Below are 26,968 nucleotides of genomic sequence, written 5' to 3'. Positions count from 1 at the left end.
GCGGCATTTTTAAGCAAGCGTTGACGTCACGGGCCTCTTCTTATGAACTTTGGGGCGCTTTATCTCTTTAAATTTTCATTAGTTTGAAAAAGTGAAAAATACGAGTAGAGTATTTTTTGATANTGTATTTAGACGTAGCTATAAAAATGTCGGACACTGATCAAAGCAGATACACACCTACACATGCATCACCAATTCATAGTCGCAGATCGGACAAACGTAAAAGTGATATTACGACCTCCTCGAACGTACCGATGAAACGTTATCGGTCACGATCTTCGTTTATTCACAAACACTCTGGGGACAAGCGCAGGGACACTAGTAGTCCTACCAGTAGCCACTCTAGCAGGACGAGTCGCTCGCCGTCAAGGAAGCTACATACGAGGAGACGTCGTTACCGTCACAGCTCCAAGCGCATGCATCATGATGGGAGGAAGGCCGACCGTCGCAGAAATTATCGCCGGCACTACTCAGTTACGGAGACGTCGTCTTCCGCAAGTAGATCTTTATCCGGTGATAGTTCTTTATCATCCGACCGTAGAAACCGTTCAAGAGAGAGACGCATTTCGAAGAACCGCTCTAGAAGAACACGAAGTCGTAGTTCGAGGTCGCAATATCGTCCGTCTCGTTCGAGGAGTAGACACGCTTCAAAAGATCGCTCTAGAAGAGCAAAAAGCCGTAGTAACTCGTCGAAGAATATAATGCGGGACTTCATACAAGCTATGAATAACCAAATGTGCATGTGGATTGAGTGATCCTTGCTTCAATCTTAACAAAAATCGAGGAAGTTTTACTTAAAATATGTTAAAACATTGCGATGAAGTTTAAAAATTTGTTAAACCTAAGATAAAAATGTTATGGCCAATAAATAGGAGCACTCATACCGCACGCTTTAAGAAAACGTCAACATGTTTATTTCAGAAAATAAAGCCTTTCCACTTCTTTTTATAGTATTGAAAAATTGTTAAGAATATGTTAAAACTATTAACAAATTCAGAAATTCCTTGCACGTCCCGTTCCAAAGTTATGACGATTATTTAGGATCACTCACACCGCACACGGGCCGTATGAGTGCTCTTCAAAATAATGACTATTTATTGGCCATAACATTTTTATCTTAGGTTTAACAAATTTTTAAACTTCATCGCAACGTTTTAACATATTTTAAGTAAAACTTCCTCGATTTTTGTTAAGATTGAAGCAAGGATCACTCAATCCACATGCACATCACAACTCCCCGCAATTGCCCTGTCCATACCAGAGCGTCGCTGTGACGTCATGGCCGCTAGGTGTGCAGTTAACTCGCCCAGGTTGTATTTACCAGCACTTATAATAAATCGCTGAATTTCGTCATTTTCTCACAAAACAGCAAATGAGAGATTCAAATTGCAAAATCATTTTGTCTTGTTCGTTGAGCAAAAACCACAATAGTAGCAAATAAACTTAACTATTTAAGTAGTAGTTAATCCGTTTTTGCTTCAGACAAAATTAATGGCTATATAAAAATACACTCCACACCTTAGTTATTATTTCTCTATTATTATGACTACATTTAATAAAATTCTAACCATATTAACACATGAACACTTCTTTTATTACTAGCGAAATATAGTGAAATGCAATAACTGATATAGTTACAAAAATATACCGTTTCATAGTTCATTTATCGCCCTTAGAGGGTTTCAAAATTGAGTTCGATCATTGCCAAGTTAGTAAGCTACTATGACCATACATAGCCCATAATATATTCAAATGGCTTTAATAATAGTTATCGACTAGAGAAATTTATACCTTCAATATCCTTCTTGCAAAATGGTGTTTGTACTCGTTGCATCATATTTTATTGAAATTAAACTAATCGATGCGACGAGTTTAGTTTCTACAGTCTGTAGGTTCAAATGGCCGATTCATTCGGTCAAAGGTTTAATTCCTCGATTAAATCGTCAATTTGCTAATTAACTATTTCTTTGCAGTCGTAATTTCTTTTCCCAGCGATTTTCTATTTTCGAATTTCTGTTGTAAACTTGCTACGTTAGAGGGTTTGGCGGACAGTTTGGGAGCCGTAGCCTTCCCTGAATCTGACCTCTGTACTAATGTCGTCGGTTTGGGCACGACTTTAGGTTTGTTTTTGTTTAAATTGTCTGCGATAGCTTTCACGTTCATGTCCACTTTGGAACCGACCCTGTAAACTGGCTGGTTTTTGTCGTTTTTGTTTAGGTTAGATGACGAATTTACAGGTTTCAACACAGGGGCGGGTTTCGTTGTAGGTTTCTTATCCACCGTGGGCGCTGGTCGCAGAGGCGGCCTATTGTCGTTGGGTTTGGCGACCACTGAGGGTTTAGTTGTCACTTTCGTGTCGTTAGGCAATTTGTTGTTGTTTATAACGTCTGGCGCTTTGACATTTTTAGTGTCTGCGACTGAGCAGCTGGATACGACATCGGGACTGTTCGATATCTTTTGGTTCGCGTTCAAATTCTTGGTCGCTTTCGGCGACTGCGGCACGTTTCTGAACGTGGTGGTTCGCAGGCCGGGCGGCGTCACCTGACGTGCGAAGGTTGGTATTTTTGAGTTCACTTTAGACGTGGGAGATGGAGGCGCCTTCTCCGGTTCTTTCGTTTCGCTGTCTTTGTTCAGGTACGTCGGCACATTGACCGCCGAAGGGTGTAAATATCCGCTACTGGTTGTAGAAGCGTTTGATTTCGCCCCTGAATTACTGTACACACTCTCTGAAGCTCTATAATTGTCAGCGTTTGTGTATGTGCTGTCTCTTTTCTCTGTGTCCTGCTCCTTTTTGCCCTTTTTTCTCGAAAGCGTCGACGCGGAGTATATGGAGTCGAAATTACGGTTTTGTATTTCATTGACTATCTCTCCTAGGAGTCCCATGCTGTCCGTGCTTCCCGAATTCGAGGGAATTGGCTTTGGAGCTATGTAACCTTCTGGTGGCGGTTGCGGGAGCGTTTTAGTCGGTGGTGGGGGAACTCCCGGCAGTGGTTTCGAATGTTTTTCTGGACTTTCTTCGATGATGGCGTAGATGTTATCTCCTGATTCCTCATCTATATGCGCGAGGGGTGCTTGCTTCTCTTCGATGCAGTCTACGTAGTCGACGGATTTTGTTTCGTTGACTGGCTTAGGGTTTTGGTAAATGGAGCTTTCGTTGTTCAATGGTGGCGCCGGCGGGGGTGGGGCAGTAGGTCTTCCAACCATGGACAATGGCCTGGGCACACCAGGCGCTTGCCTCATAGACCCAAAGCTCTGAATAGCTGGTTTCTGAGACGCCGGCGCACGCATACTCTGAGCTCTATTCACAAACGCCTTATTATCATCCCCGTCCTCAGAATCGGAGACCACCGGCACTGTATTCACTGGCAAGTCTATTTCCTTCTGCAGAATCGGGTTCGATATCTGCAGGTTTCTCAGTGCGGTTTTGTCGACGTTTTTGGCGATTTTGATTTGGTGGTTCGGATTTTTGGGAAGCGAGTGGCTTCGCTCGACTGGGTTACGTTCTTTTTCTTTCGGCTTGTCGGGTTTCAGGAAGGAGGTTATTCGATTGAGCGATATACCCTCTTTGACTTTTTTTGGTTCTTCTGGTAAAGGTTTTTGGGGGACAGTCCCGGAGTGCATACTGAGTGGTCTTTTGGGTAATGCAGGGGACGTGGGAGGAATAGTTGGGGCAGCTCTAGTTGGACCTAAGGTTTTGGATCCTTGTAGTGGTGAGATGAGTTCCTTAGCAGTGCATGTAGACGCTTCCAGAATCGGGCTGGATATGACCGGGCGAGGCGGTGGATTAGTCTGCTGGGATGTTTCTTCAGCCTTTTCAGGCGCCATGAAGTGTTTTAATTTGTTCTGGACTGTGCTATTCGTTCTTTTCACCGTCGGACTAGATTTATTAGTAGCTGTTGTAGGTATAACGGGCAAGGGAGGTGCTGTTCGCAGAACCGGTTTTAGCACGCCGTGGTTTAAATTTTGGCTATTACTGCCGCTTCTATGTACTGGGGTGATTTTCGCGCTTTTCGCTTCGACCGGTTTTTCTGTCTCAGCTGGGTTTTTGTCTATGGGAGTTAGAGAGAACCCTTTGAAGTTTCCGAAGAAGTTGACCGACGGGTTGAGGTTTCCAGCAGGGCTGCGATCACTATCACAGCGTAGGAGACTGGAGCTCATATCGTCAGGGTTGGCAACAGTGTGGACGGCTGGTTGCGGCGCATGAGGCGAATTATTGTGGAAGTTGGAAGCGAACTTGCTAGCGCTACGAGACAGCCGTTGTTGGAGACTCGCCTTTTTGGGAGACTGGACCCTGTGGATAAGATTGGTGTTAATGTAGTGGTCTTTATTTAAGTATATCTACATTGGCACGTGACGTTTATAGGTCGCGCAACAAAAGTTGAGACGAACACATACTCAAACTTAAGTGATATTTTAATATAGAACACACAAATCAGTAAGAATACTCAAGACGTCCAGCGCGAAAAGTGTGACATAGATGACCCACACTGAACTGTCCCACCAAACTCAATTACAGGGGGGCGCTACCATCGTTCAACTAAATGGTTTCCAACATGGCAAAAATCGGAACCAGCGATCCGGTATTTACGGTGGCGCCCCACTGTCAATGTCATTGATAGGACAGTTCAGTATTTTGGAACTATAATAGCCTCAACTCTTGATGCGCGACCTATTTTTTGTTATGTAAATGTCGTATACCACGTAGCAATATAAATACACCTTTACTGGGAAATTGTGTTAGAGAAAATTTTGTGTGTTAGGTCAGACATTTGTAAAACGTTTGAATAAAGATATTGCGAGAGTACCTAAAGTTAGTGTGATTGATTGTATCTTTTTGAACATCATGCATGCATGTTAATTTTTTTAAGTTAAACCGTGGTTTAATTTTTAAGGTGCATTCATTTGTTGTTTTTGGTATAAGCATAAATAATGATAAGTATACATTTATAATGCATTTCTACCATGCAAAAGCGAAACCCATAAACCACTCACCAAGAAAGATGCACTAAACAAGCACCATCTACATTCTACATAGAAACAATGTTGCCAGTCTAAATATTTGGTATTTATTGAACTGGCAACATTTTAAAGAAAATTTACACCATTTTTAACTCAATATGGTTTAAAAACACAAGATTTTATAAATTGTTGGAAACAACTAAAGTAAAATCTCTAAAATGGTATAAACTTCTTTGGTTAAAGAAAAAAGGAAGAGATATTAATAGAAAGAAAGAAAAAGAAATAAGTTATAATATTTATTTGTGCAAATACAGTTAATAAAAGAAAGAAGAAGAAATAAAATCATGAACACAATCTACAACTAGGTACTATTACAACACCATACCACGTCAACACATTGGTTTGGTTTTTGCACTAAAATAAATAAAACAGTGTGTGGAATATTTGTCATTTTTATAAGTATTTTGACCATGGCTTAGACCGTGTGAATTTTGGCCAATCAATACCACTGTATTCGTGAATAATACGAGTACTATGTCGTTAAGTATAATTTGTTTATACATTATTTTCTTCTTTAGTACACCATGCCAGCCATTCAAATTTAAAACTTAGCATGAACATAATACAATCCCATGTGTAGACGTAGTATAAAACCCATAACCAATGTGCAGACGTGGCATCAAAACCATAACCAATGAGTAAGGGTAGTTGACGTCACCAATCAAATATTGACTGCAGAAAATTGAAACTGACTTGGTACAGGGGCCAGAATGGAATGTTTTTAAAGAAGTCTTAGAATTATCGATTAGTGGTGTCAAACACCCAATTGAATTAGCATTATGTGATCAGTGTGACCAGGATACGTATGTTTTGAGCATTAGAGTTCAATTTCAAAAACATGAATTTACTAAAATTGTGCAGGAGTCATATACGGTTTTGTATTGATAATTTCGGAATTCTAATGCTAATACGTAACCAAGTCAGTGTCTCTAGCACGAAAAACTTTCGATTTCGAATCGTTTGCGTATTCGAATCACCATCAAGAGATTTAGTATGAAAAGAAAGTGACGTGAAGTGAACACTCAGTATGAGAAATGGTAGCACGAAACTAATTTTGACAATAAAAATTGTCACGTTGTCGTTGAATTCGTTCGAAGGCTGAGTTTCGAATTTTATCGAATAGGTACGCAAACGATTCGAAGACGATAGTTGTTCATGCTAGAGGTACTCTCCTTCCAGCACCATTGAGTTATCAATGAACCAGTTTCGGAGCTTGTTAAACACAAGTATAAATGTAACAATGCAACATAAACATAAAACACGCTAAGACTATAATGAGCACGTTTGGTAAATTAAAACTAGTGTGAGTATTTATTCAATAAAGTCTTATTTAAATAATTATATTTATTATATTAAAATAATCTCTATTCATTCGAATATTTTTTGTAATTTATAACAAACCAGAAGTATCAGTGAGATCTACCTTTGGGTAAACATCTATTTAAAAACTAATAAGTCGAACAGTTTATAAAAACTTCCATATCTACAACAATCACAATATGATATGTTTATTATATTTTATAGCTTCTCAAAATGTTGTATTTGTGATAAAAATAATATTATTTTAATCCAAAAATTAGGTCAAATTATTTTTCATTTTTAATGCTATGCAAACGCGACCTATTTTTGATGTTGGCAATCAGTTCATTCGTCGTCGATGTTAAACCAGCCTTAACGATAGTGACATTAGGTTTACTTTCGCTCGGCTTCGGTTTCGGTTTCACAGGTGGTTTGACTACCTCCCTAATATCGACTACGCTCGCAATTTTTATGTCGTCCTTATTAATTTTCCTGTCTAGTTTTTTAAGCGTCTTCTTATTTTGAGATTTATGTTTTAAGTGCAGTATTTTGTGATAGACCGGTTTCGTTTTTTCGTTCGCATCCGATTTGGAATCGATTAGCGGTATCGAGCATTGTTCTACTACTTTTGGCTTGATTGTGATTTGTTTGGTATCAGGGCAAGGTAAAATAGTTTTATCTTTAGTGGTAATTTTGATATCTGTGCATGGTACTTTAACTATGGTATCTTTAATATTTTTGGTATTGGTACAAAGTGATTTAGTTTTGGTATCTTTAGTGTTATTTTTGATATCGGGACTACTTTCGTTGTCAGTACTATTTTTATTGCCAATGAGGTTGCGTAGTGATGTGCTGTGACCAAACTTGGGCATCGATAGGTGTTTGTTGAAGAGATTCCTCGTGGTCTCATAGAATACGTACGATTTCCTCGGTTTCTGCTGCCAGAACAGAACGTTCCGTCGCGAGTAGTATAGCAGGAACAGCACTAGAAGTATCAGCGGGATGATGCCGAGGAATATGATGTACATCGCCACCATGAAGTTTCTTTGCACTGTTAGAAAAAGAGGTTTTTGTTAGTTGACTAGTACTAGTTACAAAATTTTGAGTCTATGTTAAAATGGTAGTCTTTTTGGACGGTAAATCCACATTTTCATAATAATTTACGTCAGAATATCCCCACCAATACTAAAGCCCGGTCCGTGAGCACGTAGAATTTTGTCCAATGACCCCAAGCTACCCATCCTTATTGCTCGCGCGTAATTATATTGCTGTCGCGACTGTGCGACGGGCGCCCGCAGTAAGTGTGCGAGCGCGACAGCAACATAATTACGAGCGAGCGATAAGGATGGGTAGCTTGGGGTCATTGGACAAAATTCTACGTGCTCACGGACCAGGCTTTATCTGTTATTTTAACCTTCAATAACGAACCCCAACCAGTGAAGATTGAGTAGTCCCGCGGGATAGCTGATTGTCTTGGTCATATATGGCACTTTCCTATAGTGCACGGACTATACAATCGATTTTCGTCATTCTATGCAAAAAATAATGACACATGTATAGGCTGGTTTTAGAGTCACGCTGACGCACGCTGACCGTCAGCGCTGACAGCCGAAATGTATGAAGCGTCGGCGCCGCGCGATCAGCATCACTCAGGAACGTTCCCTTCAATTCGCTACTTGACAGTTGTAACAATAAAATATGAAATATGTTTTATAAGGTAGCTTTTAAGTAAATAATAATCATACAGTACGTTTTTTGCATTAAAACAAATTATTAATATTTTATTTTTGGAAAATAAATCTGAGTTTTCTATCTGTGGTTGACAAGGAGCCGCCATGATTGATCATCGTATGACGTCATAATTTAATAAACCAAAGTTTTATTAGTCCATAATCGTAGGTTACGTCGCTATTTGTTCTTACTTTACTGAAAAAAGTAAACAAAAATCGCTCAAATATTTGAATTAGTGCTGTTTAAAACATTTCAGGAAATGGAGTCAGGCTATATTAAAGCGGATAGTGCAAACTTGCCTAGAATCGATGCGTTTATGATCGCACTCTGCCTGTAATCCTAATTTTTGTTGTGGTGAGTTTTAGAATGCAAAAACTTCCGTGTAAGTACCTACCGAAATAAAATACATTATTTTTGTACAAGCTGTTGTATATTATAATTCCTAAGTAAATCAAATAGCTACTTTATATCAAACTTATAGGTTATGTTTTTAATTTCAGATCTTCAGATTTTGTCTTTAAAGGTAGTTTAGGGGGCGTCCATAAATTACGTGAGGCTTTTAGGGGGGGGAGGGGGTCAACAAAAACCTCACCAAATCTCACGTGGGGGAGAGGGGGGGTCTCGGGAAATATCACGTATTTTTTTCCACAAGAAATAGAGAAATAGTCTGCCAGAAAACTGGGTTAAATCTTAAGTAAAAAAATTGGCCAAGTGCGTGTCGTGCCACGCGCAGTGTAGGGTTACGTAGTTGTCCGTCGTTATCACAATATATTTCAGAAGTAAGCAATTACTTCATCTAAAGTCACTTATAATATTTTCTTCTAAGGAATTTTTATTAGGTATGAAATTTTATAATACATGAGTAAAACGACTATTACTCTTGAACTAACTGGTCTATCTTAACAGCTATAGTTTTCCTTGAAAGTTCATAAAAGGCACTATAATCTTGAATTTTTCCAGATTTATCAAGGCCAACAGTTTAGTTTTTAGCGGGGGGGATGCCCTACTCGGACAAAAATTGGCACTTTAAACTTTAACATTTTGTAAACGGATCCCTAAATCGAAAAATGGTCTTAGAAACCCCTAAGCCATTTTAAAAGAATCCTATCCAACGATACCCCACACGATGGGGTAGAAGATGAAAAAAAAATCATCCCCACTTTACATGTAGGGGAGCTACCCTAAAAAAAAATTTTTTTTTCAAAATTTTATTCTACCGTTTTGTCGGCGTGATTAATATACATACCTCTACAAAATTACAGCTCCCTAGTGCCAATAGTTTCCAAGACAGCCAGACATATCGAAACTATATTAAGGGTTCCTTGTCAGCAGGACTAAAAAATGATATTTGTATGATGATAATGTCATTTAATTCTATACAGTCTAAACAAATAAAACTAAAAATGCTTCCGTCTGCATGTGTGAATACTAAAATGCAGAATAAATGACGAAATTAAGAAAATTATAAAACAAGTTCTTTTTTTATTAAGTGTACATCGAAATGATTTTCATAGCAATGTCATATTGTTAGAAGTTATACCTTATTGTTAGAAGTAAATAAATTAATACTTATACATTTTTATATTTTACTTGGAAGAAGATATGACTCTAACAACACTTATGTACACTTTATTTGAATAAATCGCCAAATATACCACCGCGGAGACCCCAATCGCGTCTCTGCGTGCCATTGAATCGTATGAGCGTATGGATTTTTTGCGTTATTTTTCACAATTTCCATTTTTAAAAATTACCTATCGATAGCTTACTTTATTCTGATGAATAAATAACATTACAAGTTTTTCTCTAAAACTGATAATTTGGCTAGAAAAAAATATTTTCTATCCACGCAGTACGCCGGCAGCGTTCGGATCGGATATAATGACGTCATCGTCCCCGCGCCGGGCGGTCAGTGAACTTTTTTAGTAATTTGGCCATAACTTCGTCAATTTTTGTCGTAGAACAAAAATTTTTGCACTGTGTATTAAGGATTTCTTAGCCCTATAAATCTGCATTCACAGCTAAAAATCGAAATGATCCTCATTGTAGGGGGTTTAAAATAAGACTACAAAAATTATAAAAATATTTCAGAAAATTGGCAAGTAGCCAATTACATACATATTGATCAGTCAGCGCCGACGATCAGCGAGCTGTCAGCGCGATTCTACAACCAGCCATAGACCACATGAACAACATTTTGAAGATTTACAAGAAGTATTTAAGTAGTCCAAACAAATAAAGATATTTATATTTTTTGATCCGCTGTGATCCGTTTTCTAGATCCGCTCTGTGTCTTTTTAGTATGAATACTTACGGCTAGGATCGGTAGCTGGGCCCGAATCGTAGGAGCCTCCCGGACCAGGCAGCATGCAGAGAGGCGGCGCGAAACCGGGCTCACAATGGCAGTGGCCTGAAACAACATTATTATCTACTTGTGGGCTCTTTGACGACGTCTTTGACGGCCGTCGTCCGTTTGGAAGAGCACCAAGTCTGTCTTCATAACACTTAGGCTGACTTGCACCATCTAACTTTAACAGTGGCAATATCGATAACCGGTGTTTTTTGAATGGAGTTTGACAGATTTTTGACGTTTGTAAATGTCAAAGTCAAATGGTGCAACCCAACCTTAGTTGATATTATTGTTTCAAAAGTTAGAGGTTAGATAACTAGTTCCTCTGTGGTCGAAGATTCCGGGTGCTCGTTTTCACCTTCGGCCTGATCATCAAAGTGATTCCATTCGGTGAAATGCAAGCCAGACTAGTCCGTTGTGGACAAAATAACATAATGTCCGTCAATGCCCGTGAGTTTAAAATGCACTTAATTCTGTTTGCAATATTTGAATATAGGTCGAAAAAACGCAAGATTTTCTTTGAGGATATTGACTACGTGACGAAAACATAATGCCCGTTTTCACCATTAATTCCTAATTTTTAAGTGACCCCTATGTAAACAAAATTAGGAATTGATGGTGAAAATGGGCTTTAGACCCCCTAAATAGGTGACGTAGTATAATGTTCCCTTAGCTATTTACCTTCGGAGTTGCAGACGCCGTGGCCCGAGCAGTTGGATGGACAGACGGTGCCGTCGCGCGCCGCTAGCGAGTCTCTTACTGATTGAACGCTAACACACTTTTGGTTCAGGCACATCTGGTAGAAAGAACATGGAATGGTTATGCCATGGATCTATTAGTTATGTAAAATGTCACACAATAAGGTAGTTGACGAATAATCATAATATTCTAAAAAACAATGCAGTTTCAGAAAAAAAGTTTCTTTAAAATCAATAAAAAATTGGTTACAGTTGGCGAACAAGTGATATCGTTCGTTCGTTTCAGCTGAAAGACGTCCACTGCTGGACAAAGGTCTCCCCCAAGGATTTCCACAAAGACCGGTACTGCGCCGCAAGTGATATAGGTAATAGGTTTTAATTGCTCAAACTATACGGAGGAAAAACGTTTTTATAAGATAAGTATGTTGACTAGCGGTGTCAACTATCCAACCTTCGAATTATTTTATGTAACACTGTTTCCGCCCCGTGAGTTTGCCTTCATAAATAAATAAGGAGCAACAATGAAATAATTAACTTTTTTTAAAAATAAAACCGACTTCAAATGCGTGAACACATTAAAAAACTAAAAATTAAAACAAAGTTCTACCCTTGGGGGTGAAATATTTTCTTCAAATTCGCATGAAACCACCCTTTTGATAATACCTATTCAACAAAAAAATAAATCGTTCAAATTGGTTCATAATCAGCGGAGATATTGCGTATAAAAAAGTTCATCCCCAATTTTCCACCCTTGGGGGTGAAATATTTTCTTCAAATTCGCATGAAACCACCCTTTTGATAATACCTATTCAACAAAAAAATAATCGTTCAAATTGATTTATAATCGGCGGAGATATTGCGTATAAAAAAGTTCATCCCCAATTTTCCACCCTTGGGGGTTGTTTTTTCTATTATTAAATTTAAATGGGACCAACCTTGAGGTATTACCTATACGCCGAAAAAAGATTTGTTCAAATCGGTTCATAATTGGCGGAGTTATCGCGTAACAAACAACTGCAACTCCTGTGTAGCCAGGATCTACAGCTTGACCGCCACAAAAACCCAACCAATGAAGGTCAAGTTTGTCCCGGGGGAAAGTTAAACTGTCATTGGACCCGCAACGAAATTAATCAGAAGAACATAGGAGGAGTTCGAAATTAAGGTTCGACTTCCCTCCATTGCAAAGCGGATGACAGGTGACAAACAAAGGTTTAAAACCTTTAAGAAAAAGATTATGCACCACGGACAATAAATTAAATTAAGGGGGCCTATCTTATGAGCAATTAGCAACTACCTGCCAATAATATTTTTCACAAAATCGCTTAAAAGCACGGAAATTTTTCCTTGTCGCGACAAGATCGGTGTAATAAATTGCGGAAACAGATGTATGTTGTATTGAATTAAGCATTATATCACGTTCATGTTTCCAAAGATCACACTCCCACAAGATATGATGGGCAGACTGCTCATGACTGACATCATCAGTGGAACACTCGCAAAAAGGAGACGGAACTAGTTTGAATTCGTGAAGTTTATGTTTAAAGTTGCCATGTCCCGTGAGGAACTGCGACGAGCAATGGTCGTTACATTGCAACTAATGAACAAAAAAATGAAATATGATTTATTCTTACCTTATCGTCCCCGCACTTGGCACCGTCCGGCACCATACCGGGGTCCACATCGCTGAGCCCCAGATCTATGATGGCAGTGCGACACGGAATTATTTTGCCTGCAACAAACAAACATTATTAATTCTTAAAAATATTGTGCAAATGCGGGTGGGTGAAGAAAATTCATCGCGACTGAGCAGACGACGCATCTCTTCTGTCTGCCCGCGACCATGACTCGTGCAACCGAGTTGAAACGTCGGGAGGGATCCGTTTACCGTTATAAAAGTGTTTGTTGCAAAATCCCGTGAGAGTGATAATTTTATTAATCTTTCTTTCTTTTCTACAACAAATAACTTTCATAAGTATAATTGAAATGTATAGATATGTTTAACCATCCTACCGATCACGGTACTGTGCCGATGCGATGGGGCTGACTGCTACAAGAAGCTACTGTGTCGCCATCTAGCGCACCACACGCATATTTTACCATAGCGATTTTTTTTACAATTTTCGCTCGTGAATCCCTCGTAGATTAAACCCACGAGTACGCCGCACGTGTTTTGTTTTCGATGCCTACTCGGGAAGATGAACAGGCATAGCTTTTCCTAATATTTGGGGTCGCCTCTCCTTGTTTTCAGGCTTTGCCTGCTAGTATCTACATATTATTATTAACTAGCGGCCGCCCGGACCTAAGGGCCTATCGGTAAAATTTTGCAAAATCCTGTCTTAGTGAGCATCGTTCTAAATCAGTCTTTCCCAAAGTGGGCGATAACGCCCCCTTGTGGGCGCTGCAGGCTTAAAGGGGGGCGGTAAGAGACCCAGAAAAAAAATCGGGACGTTGTGTAGGGGCTTGGGAGGCGTCATTTACTAGGAGGACTCTTAGACACCGACTGAACACTCGACTACAAATGGGGGCGCTAAAAAGAATTTATTCTCAATGTGGGCAGTAGACAAAATAAGTTTGGGAACCGCTGTTCTAAATGGAACCCCCATGAAAAATTTGAGACTCCTAGCACTTGTAGTTTCTGAGATTTCGTGATGAATCGAGTCAGTCAGTGACGTTTTGTTTTTATAAGACTGCATGCCGCAGATTTGTTTCTATGAAAAAAGCTACGTGTGACCACCTGTAGCTACATATTGTTTAGTGTTACTCACCATTATTATTAATAAAGACCGCATGTAACTGAGCCACGGACTCTATACCAATCTCTAATCGCTCGTTGAGGTGTCTGCAGTGCAACATTTTTTTGCCACATGCCGCAGAGGTTTATGTTTCTAAGAAGAGAGCTGTGTAGTTTTCTGTAAAGGGAGCTGCGTGTGGCTAGAAAGTAGATTGTATAACGTGACGTACCGTTATTATTAATAAAGACCGCATGTAACTGAGCCACGGACTCCATGCCAAATTCTAATCGCTCGTTTAGATGCCGGCAGCGTAACATCCCGCAGACTTTAATGGTCGCAGATAATTTAGCTGGCGTAACGCGCAACAACTAGTGATTCATGTAGATTGTGTGTGTATAACTCACCATTATTATTGATAAAGACTGCATGTAACTGAGCCACGGACTCCATGCCAAATTCTAATCGCTCGTTAAGGTGTCGACAATGCAACATTCCGCACAGCGCGTCTTGCTCGGCGCAGGCGCGGAAAGCTTGCCACGTGCACTTGTAGCCGCAGTTACACCGATCACGGTACTGTGCCGATGCGATAGGGCTGACCGCCAAAAGAAGCTACTATGTCGCTATCTAGCGCACCACACGCATATTTTACCATAGCGATTTTTTTTACAATTTTCGCTCGTGAATCCCTCGTGGATTAAACCCGCGAGTACGCCGCGCGTGTTTTGTTTTCGACGCCTTGGAGAGATAAACAGGCCTGCTAGTATACATGTAAAGTCCGGTCGCCGTGCAGATAGAATTTCGTCCATGACCCCAAGCTACCCATCCTTATACCTCCCGCGTAATTATATTGCTGTCGCACTTGCACACTCACTGCGGCGGCCCGTCGCAAATTCGCTCGGCGACCGGACTTTATTATTAATCATAACTCACCATTATTATTGATAAAGACTGCATGTAACTGAGCTACGGATTCCATGCCAAATTCTAATCGCTCGTTGAGGTGTCGACAATGCAACATTCCGCACAGCGCGTCTTGCTCGGCGCAGGCGCGGAAGACTTGCCGCGTACGCAGGTAGCCGCAGTTTCCGTTCCTGGTGGGGTCAAGACAAAATGTTAGGTTTGCTGTGTAAAGCCCGGCTTGTGAGCACGTAGAATTTTGTCCAATGACCCCAAGCTACCCATCCTTATCGCTCGCGCGTAATTATGTTGCTGTCGCGCTCGCACACTCAATGCGGGCGCCCGTCGCACAGTCGCGACAGCAATATAATGAGGGCTATCGTTTTAGCGCTCACCAGTTAGCGCCACTGTAGAGTAAGGTCCTGTCACTTGCTAGTAGCGAAGACAGTGGCACCAACTGGTAAGCGCGAAAGTGGTAGGAGGACTATCGCATTTGCACTCATCAAGATGGCGCCACTGTAGAGTAAGGTCCTGTCAATCGCCAGGGGTGCCAACTGTTAAGTATAAAAACGATAGCCCTCATTACGCGCGAGCGATAAGGATGGGTAGCTTGGGGTCATTGGACAAAATTCTACGTGCTCGCAGAGCAGACTATAGTAGTAACAGTAGACAGAATATCACATCCGAAACTATAAGGAATGGAAAAAATACAAGATATTTTAAGGCCGATTTTGGTAAAAAAAAAGAAAACTGCAACTTTGGTTAATTGACACAATCCAATCATCAATAATTCCAAGATACTACCTCTTTAAAAACACCTTATTGTAGCTTAAAATTATATTTTAGGGGTTTGAAATTATTAAACTGAAGTTATTGATTTCCTTGCCATATAAAATCTAAAAAAAGTGCATTAAATCAATTTATTAGTGTTATGAACTGCCCTATTTGAAATCGATTTTCTAACCTCAGATGTTGAAATTAAAACAATCTGTCTTTATTGATAGGTATTCATTATTTAATGAATAATTGTAACAGGAAGGCGCTGGACACAGGTCGCTACCAATCCATCAAAATGGAAATCATTGAGGGAGGCCTATGTTCAGCAGTGAACGTCCTATGGCTGAACTGATGATGATGATGATGATGAATTGATCAATATTTTATCGTTGTATCAAATGCTAGGCTAAAGCAGAGTAAATACAAATGAGTAGGTCATCTTCATAGAAACGCACGGGCGCGGTTTGTATGTGAGCGCGCCAACAAGTATGCGGCGCGCACGCACACACTGACAAAATTTAGCGGGGATTAGCGGGGAGCCAGTCGTGGTCGAATTTTGTCAGTGTGTGCGCGCGCGCCGTATACGTATATTGGCGCGCTCACATACAAACCGCGCTCGGTGCGTTTTGTCAGGCCTGGCTCACTCCGCGCGGTACATCCGATAATTACCTACAGCGAAGCGCCCCGCCGGCGGGTATTATATCAGTCGAGTGTCACGCGCGCGCCCGTCAGGACGCTGGCGTGCGTTGTAGTACGTACCTGATCGAAGTATTATTTAAAAATGGACATAAAGAGAAAGAAATATTGTGCGGCGTTCGTGTATTTAAATTCGAAAAGAAATCTACCGGATTTATCTTTTTTTTCGCTTCCCAGAGATGCTGAAAGGTATGTTATCCATGTAGGTAATCAATAATTCTTAGGATAGTATAGGAACCTTAGATTAATAAAGCCAATAATTAATCTAAGATAGGAACCTAACCTACCATGACTATCTACTGCTCAGAATGCGTTCGTTCGTTTCAGCCAAATGACGTCCACACCTGGACAAAGGCCTCTCCCAAGGTTTTCCATAATGAATGCGTATGAGTCATGAATGCTACATACGTACCTCATTACATATAAGAAGATTAATTATTTTTTCACTAGACAGCAACCCTAACAGCGTAAGAAGAGTTCAGAGGCACGCGATAGAAAGAGACAAAACTTGTAGGTGAATAAAATTGTAGGTACGTAGTGCTGTGCGAGCTGAATTGGAATTCAGCTCGCAAAAATAAATCGATAAAGTGGACTTTATCGCGTCGCAGCAAGGCTCGCATTTATTTAAATCGTCTTGCGGAGTAATCCTTCTGTACCTGTACTATTACTTATTCTGTGATTTTGTATGATGATGACCTACTCATTTGTATTTACTCTGGCTAATGCCAACCAAACAGTACTCACTTGGTCCCATTAACGTTGTTTCTGGTGTAACACTTCTCGTGCGAATTCTCTCCCGTTGTACCCCACAGGAGTCTGCACTGGTCCGTGTGAGATCTACAGGATCCTCGCACGCAGTATGCCTATAAATAAGTAAATTATGTGAGTAAAATAGGCATATATTTATTTTTCTACTACCTAGTTTGCTCTTTTGCTGGACTCTGCTCTGTGGGGAACTTCTGTGCCCCCAGATAATATATGCTCGGATTCATGGCCATACCTTTGTTTTTTAAGTTTTTTTTCTTTAAGATTTCTGTTAATTAATTATTTTTTGTTTAAAGCGAAACGTTTGTCAGGAAAATTGAACTCTGAGTCGCTAAGAATGCTTCTGTTTTCATATTTTCTGCTTTGTTGCAAGTGTTTTTATTTAATTTGTTTTGTTTGCTTTCTTACTTTGCTTTGTTACCTGGCCAGCGGCTCGCGACCTAATTAATAATTTGTTTTAGTAAACTGAGGATAGCGCTGTGGGCTACATTACTAATAATTTGTCATGTATTTATCTATCTTAATTATGTTGTTTTGTAGTTGTTTGCTCTACCCTATTAAAAAAAAAAAAAAAATACCTGTTCGTTCCCGCAAGGCGTGGAGTCCATCTTGAACACGTCAGCGGGACAGAACTCCGAGTGTCCCGTGCAGTACTCCGCTAGGTCGCATTCCCTTTCTGCTGCGCGGCACACCGTCCCCGCAGATTTGGGACGACACGTCTGGGACAAGGATGATAAATAAAGTTAAAGCCCGGTCTGTGAGCACGTACGGTACGGTACGGTAGTACGGATAAGAGACGTGGTCCCTTACTATGGGCCTCATAAGAAGGCTCAAGGTCACCCAAANAAAATGCCTATTTGCAATGTAAATGAGATAATCCATGCTTCGAAAATATTAGATTTTATAAAAAAAACCCGACCTGGGTAAAAAAATTACTGAAATGATAAAACAAAACAATTTAGGCCCAGTTTTTTACTTTTAGTACAATTTTTAACTATAAGTTTACATTTTTTAATTTATAAGCATTGGTAGCAAACTGCGGATCTAAAAACTGGGCCTGTGTTCACAAATGCAGACGGAAGATTTACTCTGTTTGTTGTGGAAAAAAATACGTGATATTTCTCGATTTCCCCCCCTTTCCCCCACGTGAGATTAAGTGAGGTTTTTCTGGACCCCCTCCCTCCCCTAAAAGTCTCACGTAATTAATGGATGCCCCCTTACGCTAAAATTTCTACAAAGTGGTCAGGCGGAAGCGTTCCCGATAGTACTATGTAATTTCGGAAACGTTTCCAAGTGACGCTGATCGTTTGGCGCCGACGATTCATTCATTTCGGCCGTCAGCACCGATGGTCAGCGTGTATCAGCGCGATTTTAAAACTAGCCTAATACCTGATTTCACCATCAATCCCTAATGTTTAAGTGACCCCTATGGAAACACACAACAGGAATATTGCTTTCACTTAAAAAGAGGTCACTTAAAAATTAGGGATTGATGGTGAAAACCAGCCTAAGGCGGGCATACAATAGTGACGGAGTTTCTTGCGCTGCTTCTCAGCACTGGCCCATTTATTGTCCCGAAGCAGTGTAGGATTAATATTGGGTCTAATTGCAAAAATAAATGTGTTTCATGAGGTTTCATACCTGTTCGTTCCCGCAAGGCGTGGAGTCCATCTTGAACACGTCAGCGGGACAGAACTCCGAGTGTCCCGTGCAGTATTCCGCTAAGTCGCATTCCCTTTCTGCTGCGCGGCACACCGTCCCCGCCGATTTGGGACGACACGTCTGGGACAAGGATGATAAATAAAGATAAAGTACGGCCAACGAGAAGCGATACCAAATGTAAACAAACCCAATGTCATGGTCATTTGGAATAGCAGGGGTGCATAACTTTTTAATAGTTAGATTACATATTTTTGTAGACATTATAGTTTTAATAAATATCTGTCAAACCATAAAAATAGATGTTTTATCGAATTTTGTTTTTGTTACAATTTGAATTATTGTATAATGTAGATTTAAATTAAATAACAAGAATAATAATAACATTTCTGCACAATGTGCCCGGTGTATGGCAACAGGCCCTACCACCACTACCACTACACTACCAACTACCCCTTTTTCATAGAGACTTAAATATATCGGAATAATAAAATAAGAACCGACATGTAACAGATTCGCCCTCGTGAATTGCAACAACTATGTATACTAAAATGGATGTCCGAATGTTGACGAACCCCCGTCTAACTTTGACATATTTTGGCGGGAGAACGAGACATTTATATGACAAACTAGCTGACCCGGCGAACTTTGTTCCGCCTTAATGGCAATAAATAAGCAGACTTTTTTAATTTCGAACGGGATAAAAAGTATCCTATGTCCTTCTCCTGGCTCTAAACTACCTCCCTGACAATTTTCAGCTAAATCGGTTAAGCCGTTCTTGAGTTATAAGCGAAGTAACTAACACGACTTTCTTTTATATATATAGAAGAAGAAGATACACAAGATGGGAAGAGACAGAATAGATTGTCAACTCGACAGTCGAATCGACCTTTTGTATCGCTGCTAGTTGGCCGTACTTTAGCTATTACATCTGAAAGCAACGGGAATAAAACGCGAAAGTTTGATCTCGGCTATATTTGCTATGGCTGTGGTCATAAGCAAACATATTGAACCATTCTTCAGTGGATATGAACAAGGTTAGCGGTTAGAATACTCTGCGATGAATCAGCTACGAGTATGGTCAATAGCAACACAACTCATAAGTTGGTGACTACTAAATCAGTAGTAGTGCGTAGCACTGAAGTTGTTCGTAGTAATTTCTAACTGACTTCTGTAGCACTGGTTACGTCGTAGCATTGGGATTCGTGGTGGATGTAGCGTTGCGTAGTGTAGCACTGATTCGTAGAGCTCTGCTAGCGTCCAGTTGATCTCGTAGCACTGTAGTGCGTCGTAGCACCTTTTGAGTCGATCTCTTCTCTTACTGTCTGTGCTACGTACCTCGAGGTCACAACACGCGCCCGTAGCACACGTAGCGTTGCTCCGTAGCATGCAAGAATCGTCGCAGCAAGCGCGACATGCGGCCGGCGCCCGTAACCCACAGTCGCATTGCTCGCCCGGCTCTACGAATCCATTGCCGCAAGTCGGCGAGTCGAACAGACGCTTCGGCTTGTTGCTGTGGAAACAATACGAGATCTTTGTAACCCTTCAAGTACCAGCGAATCGAGGCACATTAGAGATCCATTGTTACCGCGGTCTCATTAGACCACTGTTAAAGAAACAATTATTACAATGGGACATCACAAACAGATGCGTAAAAATTATAACAGTAGCACAAGAAATCTCTATTGCAATGGGGCCTTACTCAGCCAGCATTTGTTTTATCAGTTTTCAAAACGTTCTTCATGCATAAAATTTGTGTGGTAAATTGGTAATACAAACTTATGACGTCACTATTTACCCGGCTCTATCTATGAACAAACGTTTTATGAATTTTAAAGCAACTCAAAATCTTAATTTACATTTGATTGAAACAAAAGAATTTAAAAAAATGAGAATGATATAAAATATTCTTTTAGTAGGTACTGTATATTTTTATCGTTGTGGACAAATTAAAAGTTTTTATCTAAGTGAACAGTATTTATAACAAACTCACCGCAAGCAATAATCCATTCCTCTCTCAAACGCTAACGCCAACGACTTCAAACTGCAAGACGACCAGTGTATCGGCATAACAGACGTACTGGACGGGCTCATAATACACTTATCATCGGGACACTCGCAGTCTTGTTCCGTATCGTGCTCCATCCCGAAGTTGTGGCCCATTTCGTGGGCTATCGTCGTGGCTACCAGGCCGATGACTTCTGAGTGGTTGGTGGCGACCCCGCCGGAAAACTCGTAGGTGCATATGGGACCTTTTAGGGCTTTGCCTACTACGCCTTCGCGGAATTTCTGGCGGCTGGAATAGGCAAATACAGTTTTAGCGATGATGAGGGCTATGCTCGGGGTTTCTTTACGAGATCGAATCAGAAACGAGGAGATCCGTAAACGAACTAAAGTCGCTGACATAGCCCGACGGATTAGCAAGCTGAAGTGGCAGTGGGCAGGGCACATAGTACGCAGAACTGACGGCCGATGGGGCAACAAGGTTCTGGAATGGAGGCCGCGTACCGGAAAACGAAGCGTGGGACGTCCACCCACAAGGTGGACCGACGACCTGATAAATGTAGCAGGAAGGCGCTGGATGCAGGCCACTACCAACCGTGCGATGTGGAAGTCATTGGGGGAGGCATATGTTCAGCAGTGGACGTCCTGTGGCTGAAATGATGATGATGATGATGATGATAACAGCAGACGTCATCAGATGATGATGTTAGTAGTGGCAATGTTGACGATATGGTTATTTTAAAGACGATTTAGTAAGAAATAATGAGAATGACATGACATCTCGGCCGATTACTTATTGGTTATATGGTTCTAAACCAAGTCCAGTCCACTTTATCATTGTGAAAATGGACTATGTAAGATTTTTAAACATTATTTATTTGCAATCTCATGACGTCACCACTAGCCACGTTCAAATAATACGCATGCTATGGCATAATGATGTCACGCTCAGCTAATTCGATTCATTCAGAATCGCACGTACTTTTTGTTTCTATATTTTTACAGGTCGGCTAAGGCCCAGAACACACGGTGAAACGCAATTGCAACGAAACTGCAGACCACACATGACGCGACCAGTTTGAAACCGGTTTGAAATGGTCGCGTCAAGTGTGGTCTCTCAACGGAATCTATGGCAGAAACTTAGATGCAACTCAAAAGTAACTAGAAGTTTCAGTTTCATTGCAATTGCGTTTCACCGTGTGTTCTGGGCCTAAGACTTAATTAAGTAAATTGTTTAACTATGCATATTTCTTGTTATTCATTTAATTACAACTATTGCTTCGATGTCAATTTGCCATCAAAATTCAGGAAGGCGTTCGCGCCTGGATATTTAAAGAAGATTAGAAGATCCGCGTTGTAATTCTGTATATCAGAGAGTAGCGTGAACCGCCTGTAGCGTAGGAAGTTGTTGAGCGTATCGTCGCCGTTCTCCACAAGTTGTATCTCGTCGCGCTCCGTCCATATCACCAGCAGATATTAAATCAGTGAGTATATTAGAGTGACGTCACTTACGTGATCAAATGCACGTTGTCGTAGGGTATATCGGACAGTAGCGTGAACCGCCTGTAGCGTAGGAAGTTGTTGAGCGTATCGTCGCCATTCTCCACTAGTTGGATCTCGTCGCGCTCCGTCCATATCACCAGCGGATATTAAATCGGTGAGTATATTAGAGTGACGTCACTTACGTGATCAAATGCGCGTTGTCGTTCGGTATATCGGACAGTAGCGTGAACCGCCTGTAGCGTAGGAAGTTGTTGAGCGTATCGTCGCCATTCTCCACTAGTTGGATCTCGTCGCGCTCCGTCCATATCACCACCCCTACTAGGGCGATGAAGATGTTAAGTGGTGAGTACACCTGGAATGATGAAACAAAGATAGGTCAAGTGTTAATTTTGTGTGGGTAAGAAAACTGTGGAAGAACCAGTGTCACTTGGTGAGCAAAATTTTTTTTCAGGTAGGCAGGTTTAAGGTAAACTAGGCTAGGTACGCCTAGAGTGTACCCGGAACGGCCTATATTGAACCACAGGAATCATTTATGATCTCGAAGGGGTCTATGCAGAGTGCAAATTAAGTGGGTTTACGCTACGTTACGTTTGGGCGCTGTAAGATATTAGATTTCTAACAATGAAATCTGACTATGGTTTATGACCCTATGGTTTACTTCAAACTCACCGAGTTGATAATATTGGCCACGTCTTTGAGCTGATGATGAACCGTCTCTACGCTCTCGCCATTGGCTTGGAATTCCCGGTGGTCCGACACCAGAACTAATTCAACATAACGGGACAGTTTGTTCGCGTTGAACGGACCCCTTACTTGGGTGTCTTCTGCTTCTCTTTTGTACTGAAATAGAATAGAAAAGTTTATTTTTTCCTATAGTCTGTCAGGCCAGTAGAATAAGAATTGCAAGATTTAATTCCTACAAAAGATTTTATTGTTTTAATGGCTATAACACCCGTATTCATAAACGATGCTTGCTTAAGTGAAGCAGCAAATGGAACAAACAGCGTTGAATAGAGCTCTGTGATTGGTTCGTGTGTCACCCGGTGCGTTCACGTGCACTGCGAGACCTCATAGTAATGTTTGTAAATACGGGCGTTAATTTGTTGCCCAATATAACTATCCTAGGTTTTTACTCCGGCGCAGTTGTTTAAATGGTGGGCCCCCAAAAGGAGCATTTTTGCGGTTTTACGTTTTATATCTCGTAAAGGACTTAGGCTGAGTTGCACCACCTAACTTTGACGGTAACTATGTCGATAACTGGTGTTTTTATATGAAATTTGACAGATTTTTGACGTTTGTCAAAGTTAAAGTAAGATGGTGCAACGTACCCTTACAGTATCAAAAACTAATCTTCGTAACTGTAGTAAGCTATTTAATCCTGCATAGAATAAGACCAAATTCATGTTTTTTGGACTACATTTCATGCTAATGGTCAACAAAGTAGAATGTATTTTACGTGATAACAATCCAGTGTGAACATAAACTTACGCGACTGCCCCTACTCCGTTCTGCTCTTTTCTCTTCTGTGTACTTCTTTAACAATAGAGGGTCATAGGTCTTGTTCTTCGTTACGCCACCCTCGTACCCGCAGCGATGGTTGGTCTTCAAGTCGGAATGGTCGAATAAGTAGTGGGGAGACTGGATGTCATTGCCTAAAAACAATAAACATAAGTATCATAAATATTCAGGCAGAAAAGAAACAATAAAAACTTTTAATTAGGTATGTTTGAAGAAAAATCGGAACAATTTCTTTTAAACAATAGGTTTTGACATTGAAATGTTTAAAGCATATTGTGTGTAATTTGTTTAATTAAATCTGATAATATTTTTATTAAATAAATACGCGGCTTTATTATTATAGTAAAATACATAAATACAATGAAAAGTATAAACCCCTCCATATAAGTTTAAATGGGACTGGTGAAGAGAGACTACATACAGTCGAATACCTAGTTATAAAAGTATTTTTTCTGCAAATAAAGCTCTTTTTCAGAACCTTTGACTAACCTTTCTCAGGCTGGATGTAATAAATATTGTCCCCATCAGAGATGACACCCCTCAGCCCTCGGCAGGTGGAAACTGCTACTCTTGAGTGCGGCTTGCCTCGCACTGTGCCGGTGTACTGACATAGATCTATGTCCTGGAAAGAATTAGGTAAAATGTGAATCAAGAAGAGGATATAGATGTTACAGTCAAAGCTCATAATCGGTCAATACCACTTTTAACTGCAAAAAACAGTCAAAAGTTATATTGACCAAGAGCATCAGTCATAACCACTTTTGACTGATTTTTGGGGTCAAAAGTGGTTTTGACCGATTATGAGTTTTAACTGTAACATAGATACCACATTCATTCGTCGAGACGTGTTCTCCATTCAAGAAATTAATTACTCCATCTTTCATTAAGTTTGCGACATATGACCGACCCAATGTTTGCCACTTTAAAATGGTGCATTTTTGGACTCATGTTCTTATGCCGAATGATATCAGATTAGTGTTCGTTCGTTTGAGTCAAGTTGATATGTATTGTAACAGGCTTAAACTTATAAGAACACTAGCTTTCCGATCGCGGCTTCGCCCGCGTGGAATTTTGTCTGTCACAGAAAAACTTTATCGCGCGCGTCCCTGTTTCAAAAACCGGGATAAAAACTATCCTATGTTCTTTCCCGGGACTCAAACTATCTCTATGCCAAATTTCATCAAAATCGGTTGCGAGGTTTAAGCGGGAAAGCGTAACAGACAGACAGACAGACAGACAGACAGACAGACAGACAGAGTTACTTTCGCATTTATAATATTAGTTGGGATAGTTGTGTACAGGTACACAAGAACATACTGATAAGGGGTCATAACCCCAAGACTATTTGCTATTAATAGCAATCGCAGTGATTGGATGAAACGTGAACGAAACGGTTCCCTTCCGTGCTACTAGGCCCCCCGATTGAATTGGGTGAAGGACTTTAGGGTCAGTCAACGAACACATTGCGTAGGCGACGTTGTAATGAACCTGAACTAAAATAACTCACAAATACCTTTTCGTAGTTGTAGTAATAGTAACAGTATAGCTAGCTAGTGATAATTGTTTATTATCAATTGATCAATTGATCGATTAAGCCCTAACCACATAAATCTATTTTGAAATATCGCTGTCGATTATATCGAATTATCGATCTTTGTTTTAAGATAAACAATTGATGATATCGATTAAGAATCGATTAGGTACCTACATAATTAGTTATTTGTGGGTCATTTGAACAGTTGAACAATCGATTAACCAAAACAAAATCAAAGTAAAACAAAAGCTTAAACACGTCCCAAATAGCTTACCCTACATGGACAACATAATGGGCTGTTGCTGAGAAGAAGTGGCGGAAGAAACTCAGTCAGCATTTACTCTGAGCTTTCTATAGACCGTTTCATCCACGAAGATGCGCCCCACCAATTTTTGTTCGAGGGATGCGCGGGGTGCGAGGAGTTTGATCCGAGCAATCCGAGCGTCATTATTATAGTGTGCGTGTGCACTCAACTGCACTCATGGAAAATGTAGCGTGTACCGATAATACTCATACATTTGCGGAAGAATGGTGGGACGCGACTTCGTGTATGAAACGATCTATCAAGCACGTATTCTTCTCACCTTCTTCTTAGGTTTGTGAACAATTGTCTTCCCGTTCTTCTGGTACCGGACTACATGGTCGTCGGGAATAAGGTCCTCGTTCAACCGCAGATCTAGAATATACTCCACGCCCTCTTTGATCTGGACCCGTATGCTGACGTCGGAGTGATGTGCACCGCTCTGGAAGTTGTGTAAACATGTTATTAGTACGGGCGATAGCACGTCAAGTTACACAGCGGCGTCTAATCTCGTTGTATTAGAGGCTATTTTGCAAAAAAAAAATTAATCTGATGTGATGTTGTTGCTGTACAAACAAGTATTATCGCAGAAGCTTAGGAACAGAACAAAGAGCATGTTTTAATTGATTACGAGACTCTACTTTTCAATCGACAGTCGACAGAGCGCTATCAAAGGCACATGATTTTTCTTTACTCATTTGTCAGATCAGGTCTACCCTCTACTAAAGGATTGCCACACTGTCGGTCAGGGCAACGGTCAGCTGTCCGGGCAATAATTTGTCAGTGGTCATGACAATATGTCAGCAGCGGTGCGGTATGCGTTTTTTGCTCGTGCCCGCACAGTCAGATCGCATCGCAAATGTATAGAGAGAGACCGACAAATGATGCGGACTGCGTTTACTTTGCCATGGCCTCTGTTTTGTGTATGAATGTCATGTGGCTGATATTATGATGATGAATGATGTGATCATCTCAAACTTACCGTATCACGAGTCGTGGAAATTTCTCGTTTTGTTCTACCATGATGTACAATCGGCTGAACTATCCTATGCCGACTGAACTCTGTGCTTGGACTACCTGCAACAAGTAAAAATACTTTTAGAACATATTACAGACAACATGAATGCAATAAAGATTTGAGTATTGAGTATTGAAAACATAATACCATACATAACATAGTCAAAATTTAGCAAGTTAAATGGGTTTTTTTAAACTCTATCGCCCGTATTCACAAACGATACCTGCTTAAGTGAAGCAGCAAATCGGATGCACAGCGTTGAATTTAGAGCGATGATGAGCGAATGATTTTGCTAGATGACTGATTTGTACAACTTTTTTGCTACTTAAACTTCATTGTTTTAAACATATCTCGCAAATTGTTTCGCTCTACATTTACTTCCTTAATATTAGAAAGTGAATTTGTTATGCTTTCACGTACAGCGATAAAACCAATGTCTATGAAATTTTAATTAGCTCCCTTATCGT

General features: G+C 40.5%; 1 protein-coding gene across 2 annotated transcripts in view; it reads right to left on the bottom strand.

Moving 5' to 3' along the window:
• Positions 1-1,205: 1,205 nt before the first annotated feature.
• Meltrin (disintegrin and metalloproteinase domain-containing protein meltrin) overlaps positions 1,206-26,968 on the bottom strand; it is an 85,010-nt gene continuing 59,247 nt past the window's right edge. The window contains exons 2-17 of one of the 2 annotated variants that reach the window (XM_028302311.1): positions 26,466-26,560; positions 25,767-25,925; positions 24,138-24,270; positions 23,619-23,782; positions 22,800-22,970; positions 22,313-22,482; positions 20,617-20,919; positions 19,962-20,136; positions 18,606-18,746; positions 16,944-17,062; positions 14,760-14,920; positions 12,729-12,826; positions 11,081-11,195; positions 10,364-10,459; positions 7,240-7,369; positions 1,206-4,291 (exon numbers count right to left, since the gene is read on the bottom strand). In XM_028302311.1, the coding sequence (XP_028158112.1) occupies positions 1,960-4,291; positions 7,240-7,369; positions 10,364-10,459; positions 11,081-11,195; positions 12,729-12,826; positions 14,760-14,920; positions 16,944-17,062; positions 18,606-18,746; positions 19,962-20,136; positions 20,617-20,919; positions 22,313-22,482; positions 22,800-22,970; positions 23,619-23,782; positions 24,138-24,270; positions 25,767-25,925; positions 26,466-26,560 (4,562 nt within the window). In that variant the 3' untranslated portion in view covers positions 1,206-1,959. Of the gene's footprint in view, positions 4,292-7,239; positions 7,370-10,363; positions 10,460-11,080; positions 11,196-12,728; positions 12,827-14,759; positions 14,921-16,943; positions 17,063-17,542; positions 17,684-18,605; positions 18,747-19,961; positions 20,137-20,616; positions 20,920-22,312; positions 22,483-22,799; positions 22,971-23,618; positions 23,783-24,137; positions 24,271-25,766; positions 25,926-26,465; positions 26,561-26,968 lie in introns of both variants that reach the window. The other variant, XM_028302304.1, reaches the window with a different exon arrangement.

This window comes from Ostrinia furnacalis, unplaced genomic scaffold, assembly GCF_004193835.3.
Source record: "Ostrinia furnacalis isolate ACB-3 unplaced genomic scaffold, ASM419383v2 OfSCF0078, whole genome shotgun sequence".
Classification (NCBI taxonomy): domain Eukaryota; kingdom Metazoa; phylum Arthropoda; class Insecta; order Lepidoptera; family Crambidae; genus Ostrinia; species Ostrinia furnacalis.
This window is presented reverse-complemented; position numbering and strand designations above follow the sequence as displayed.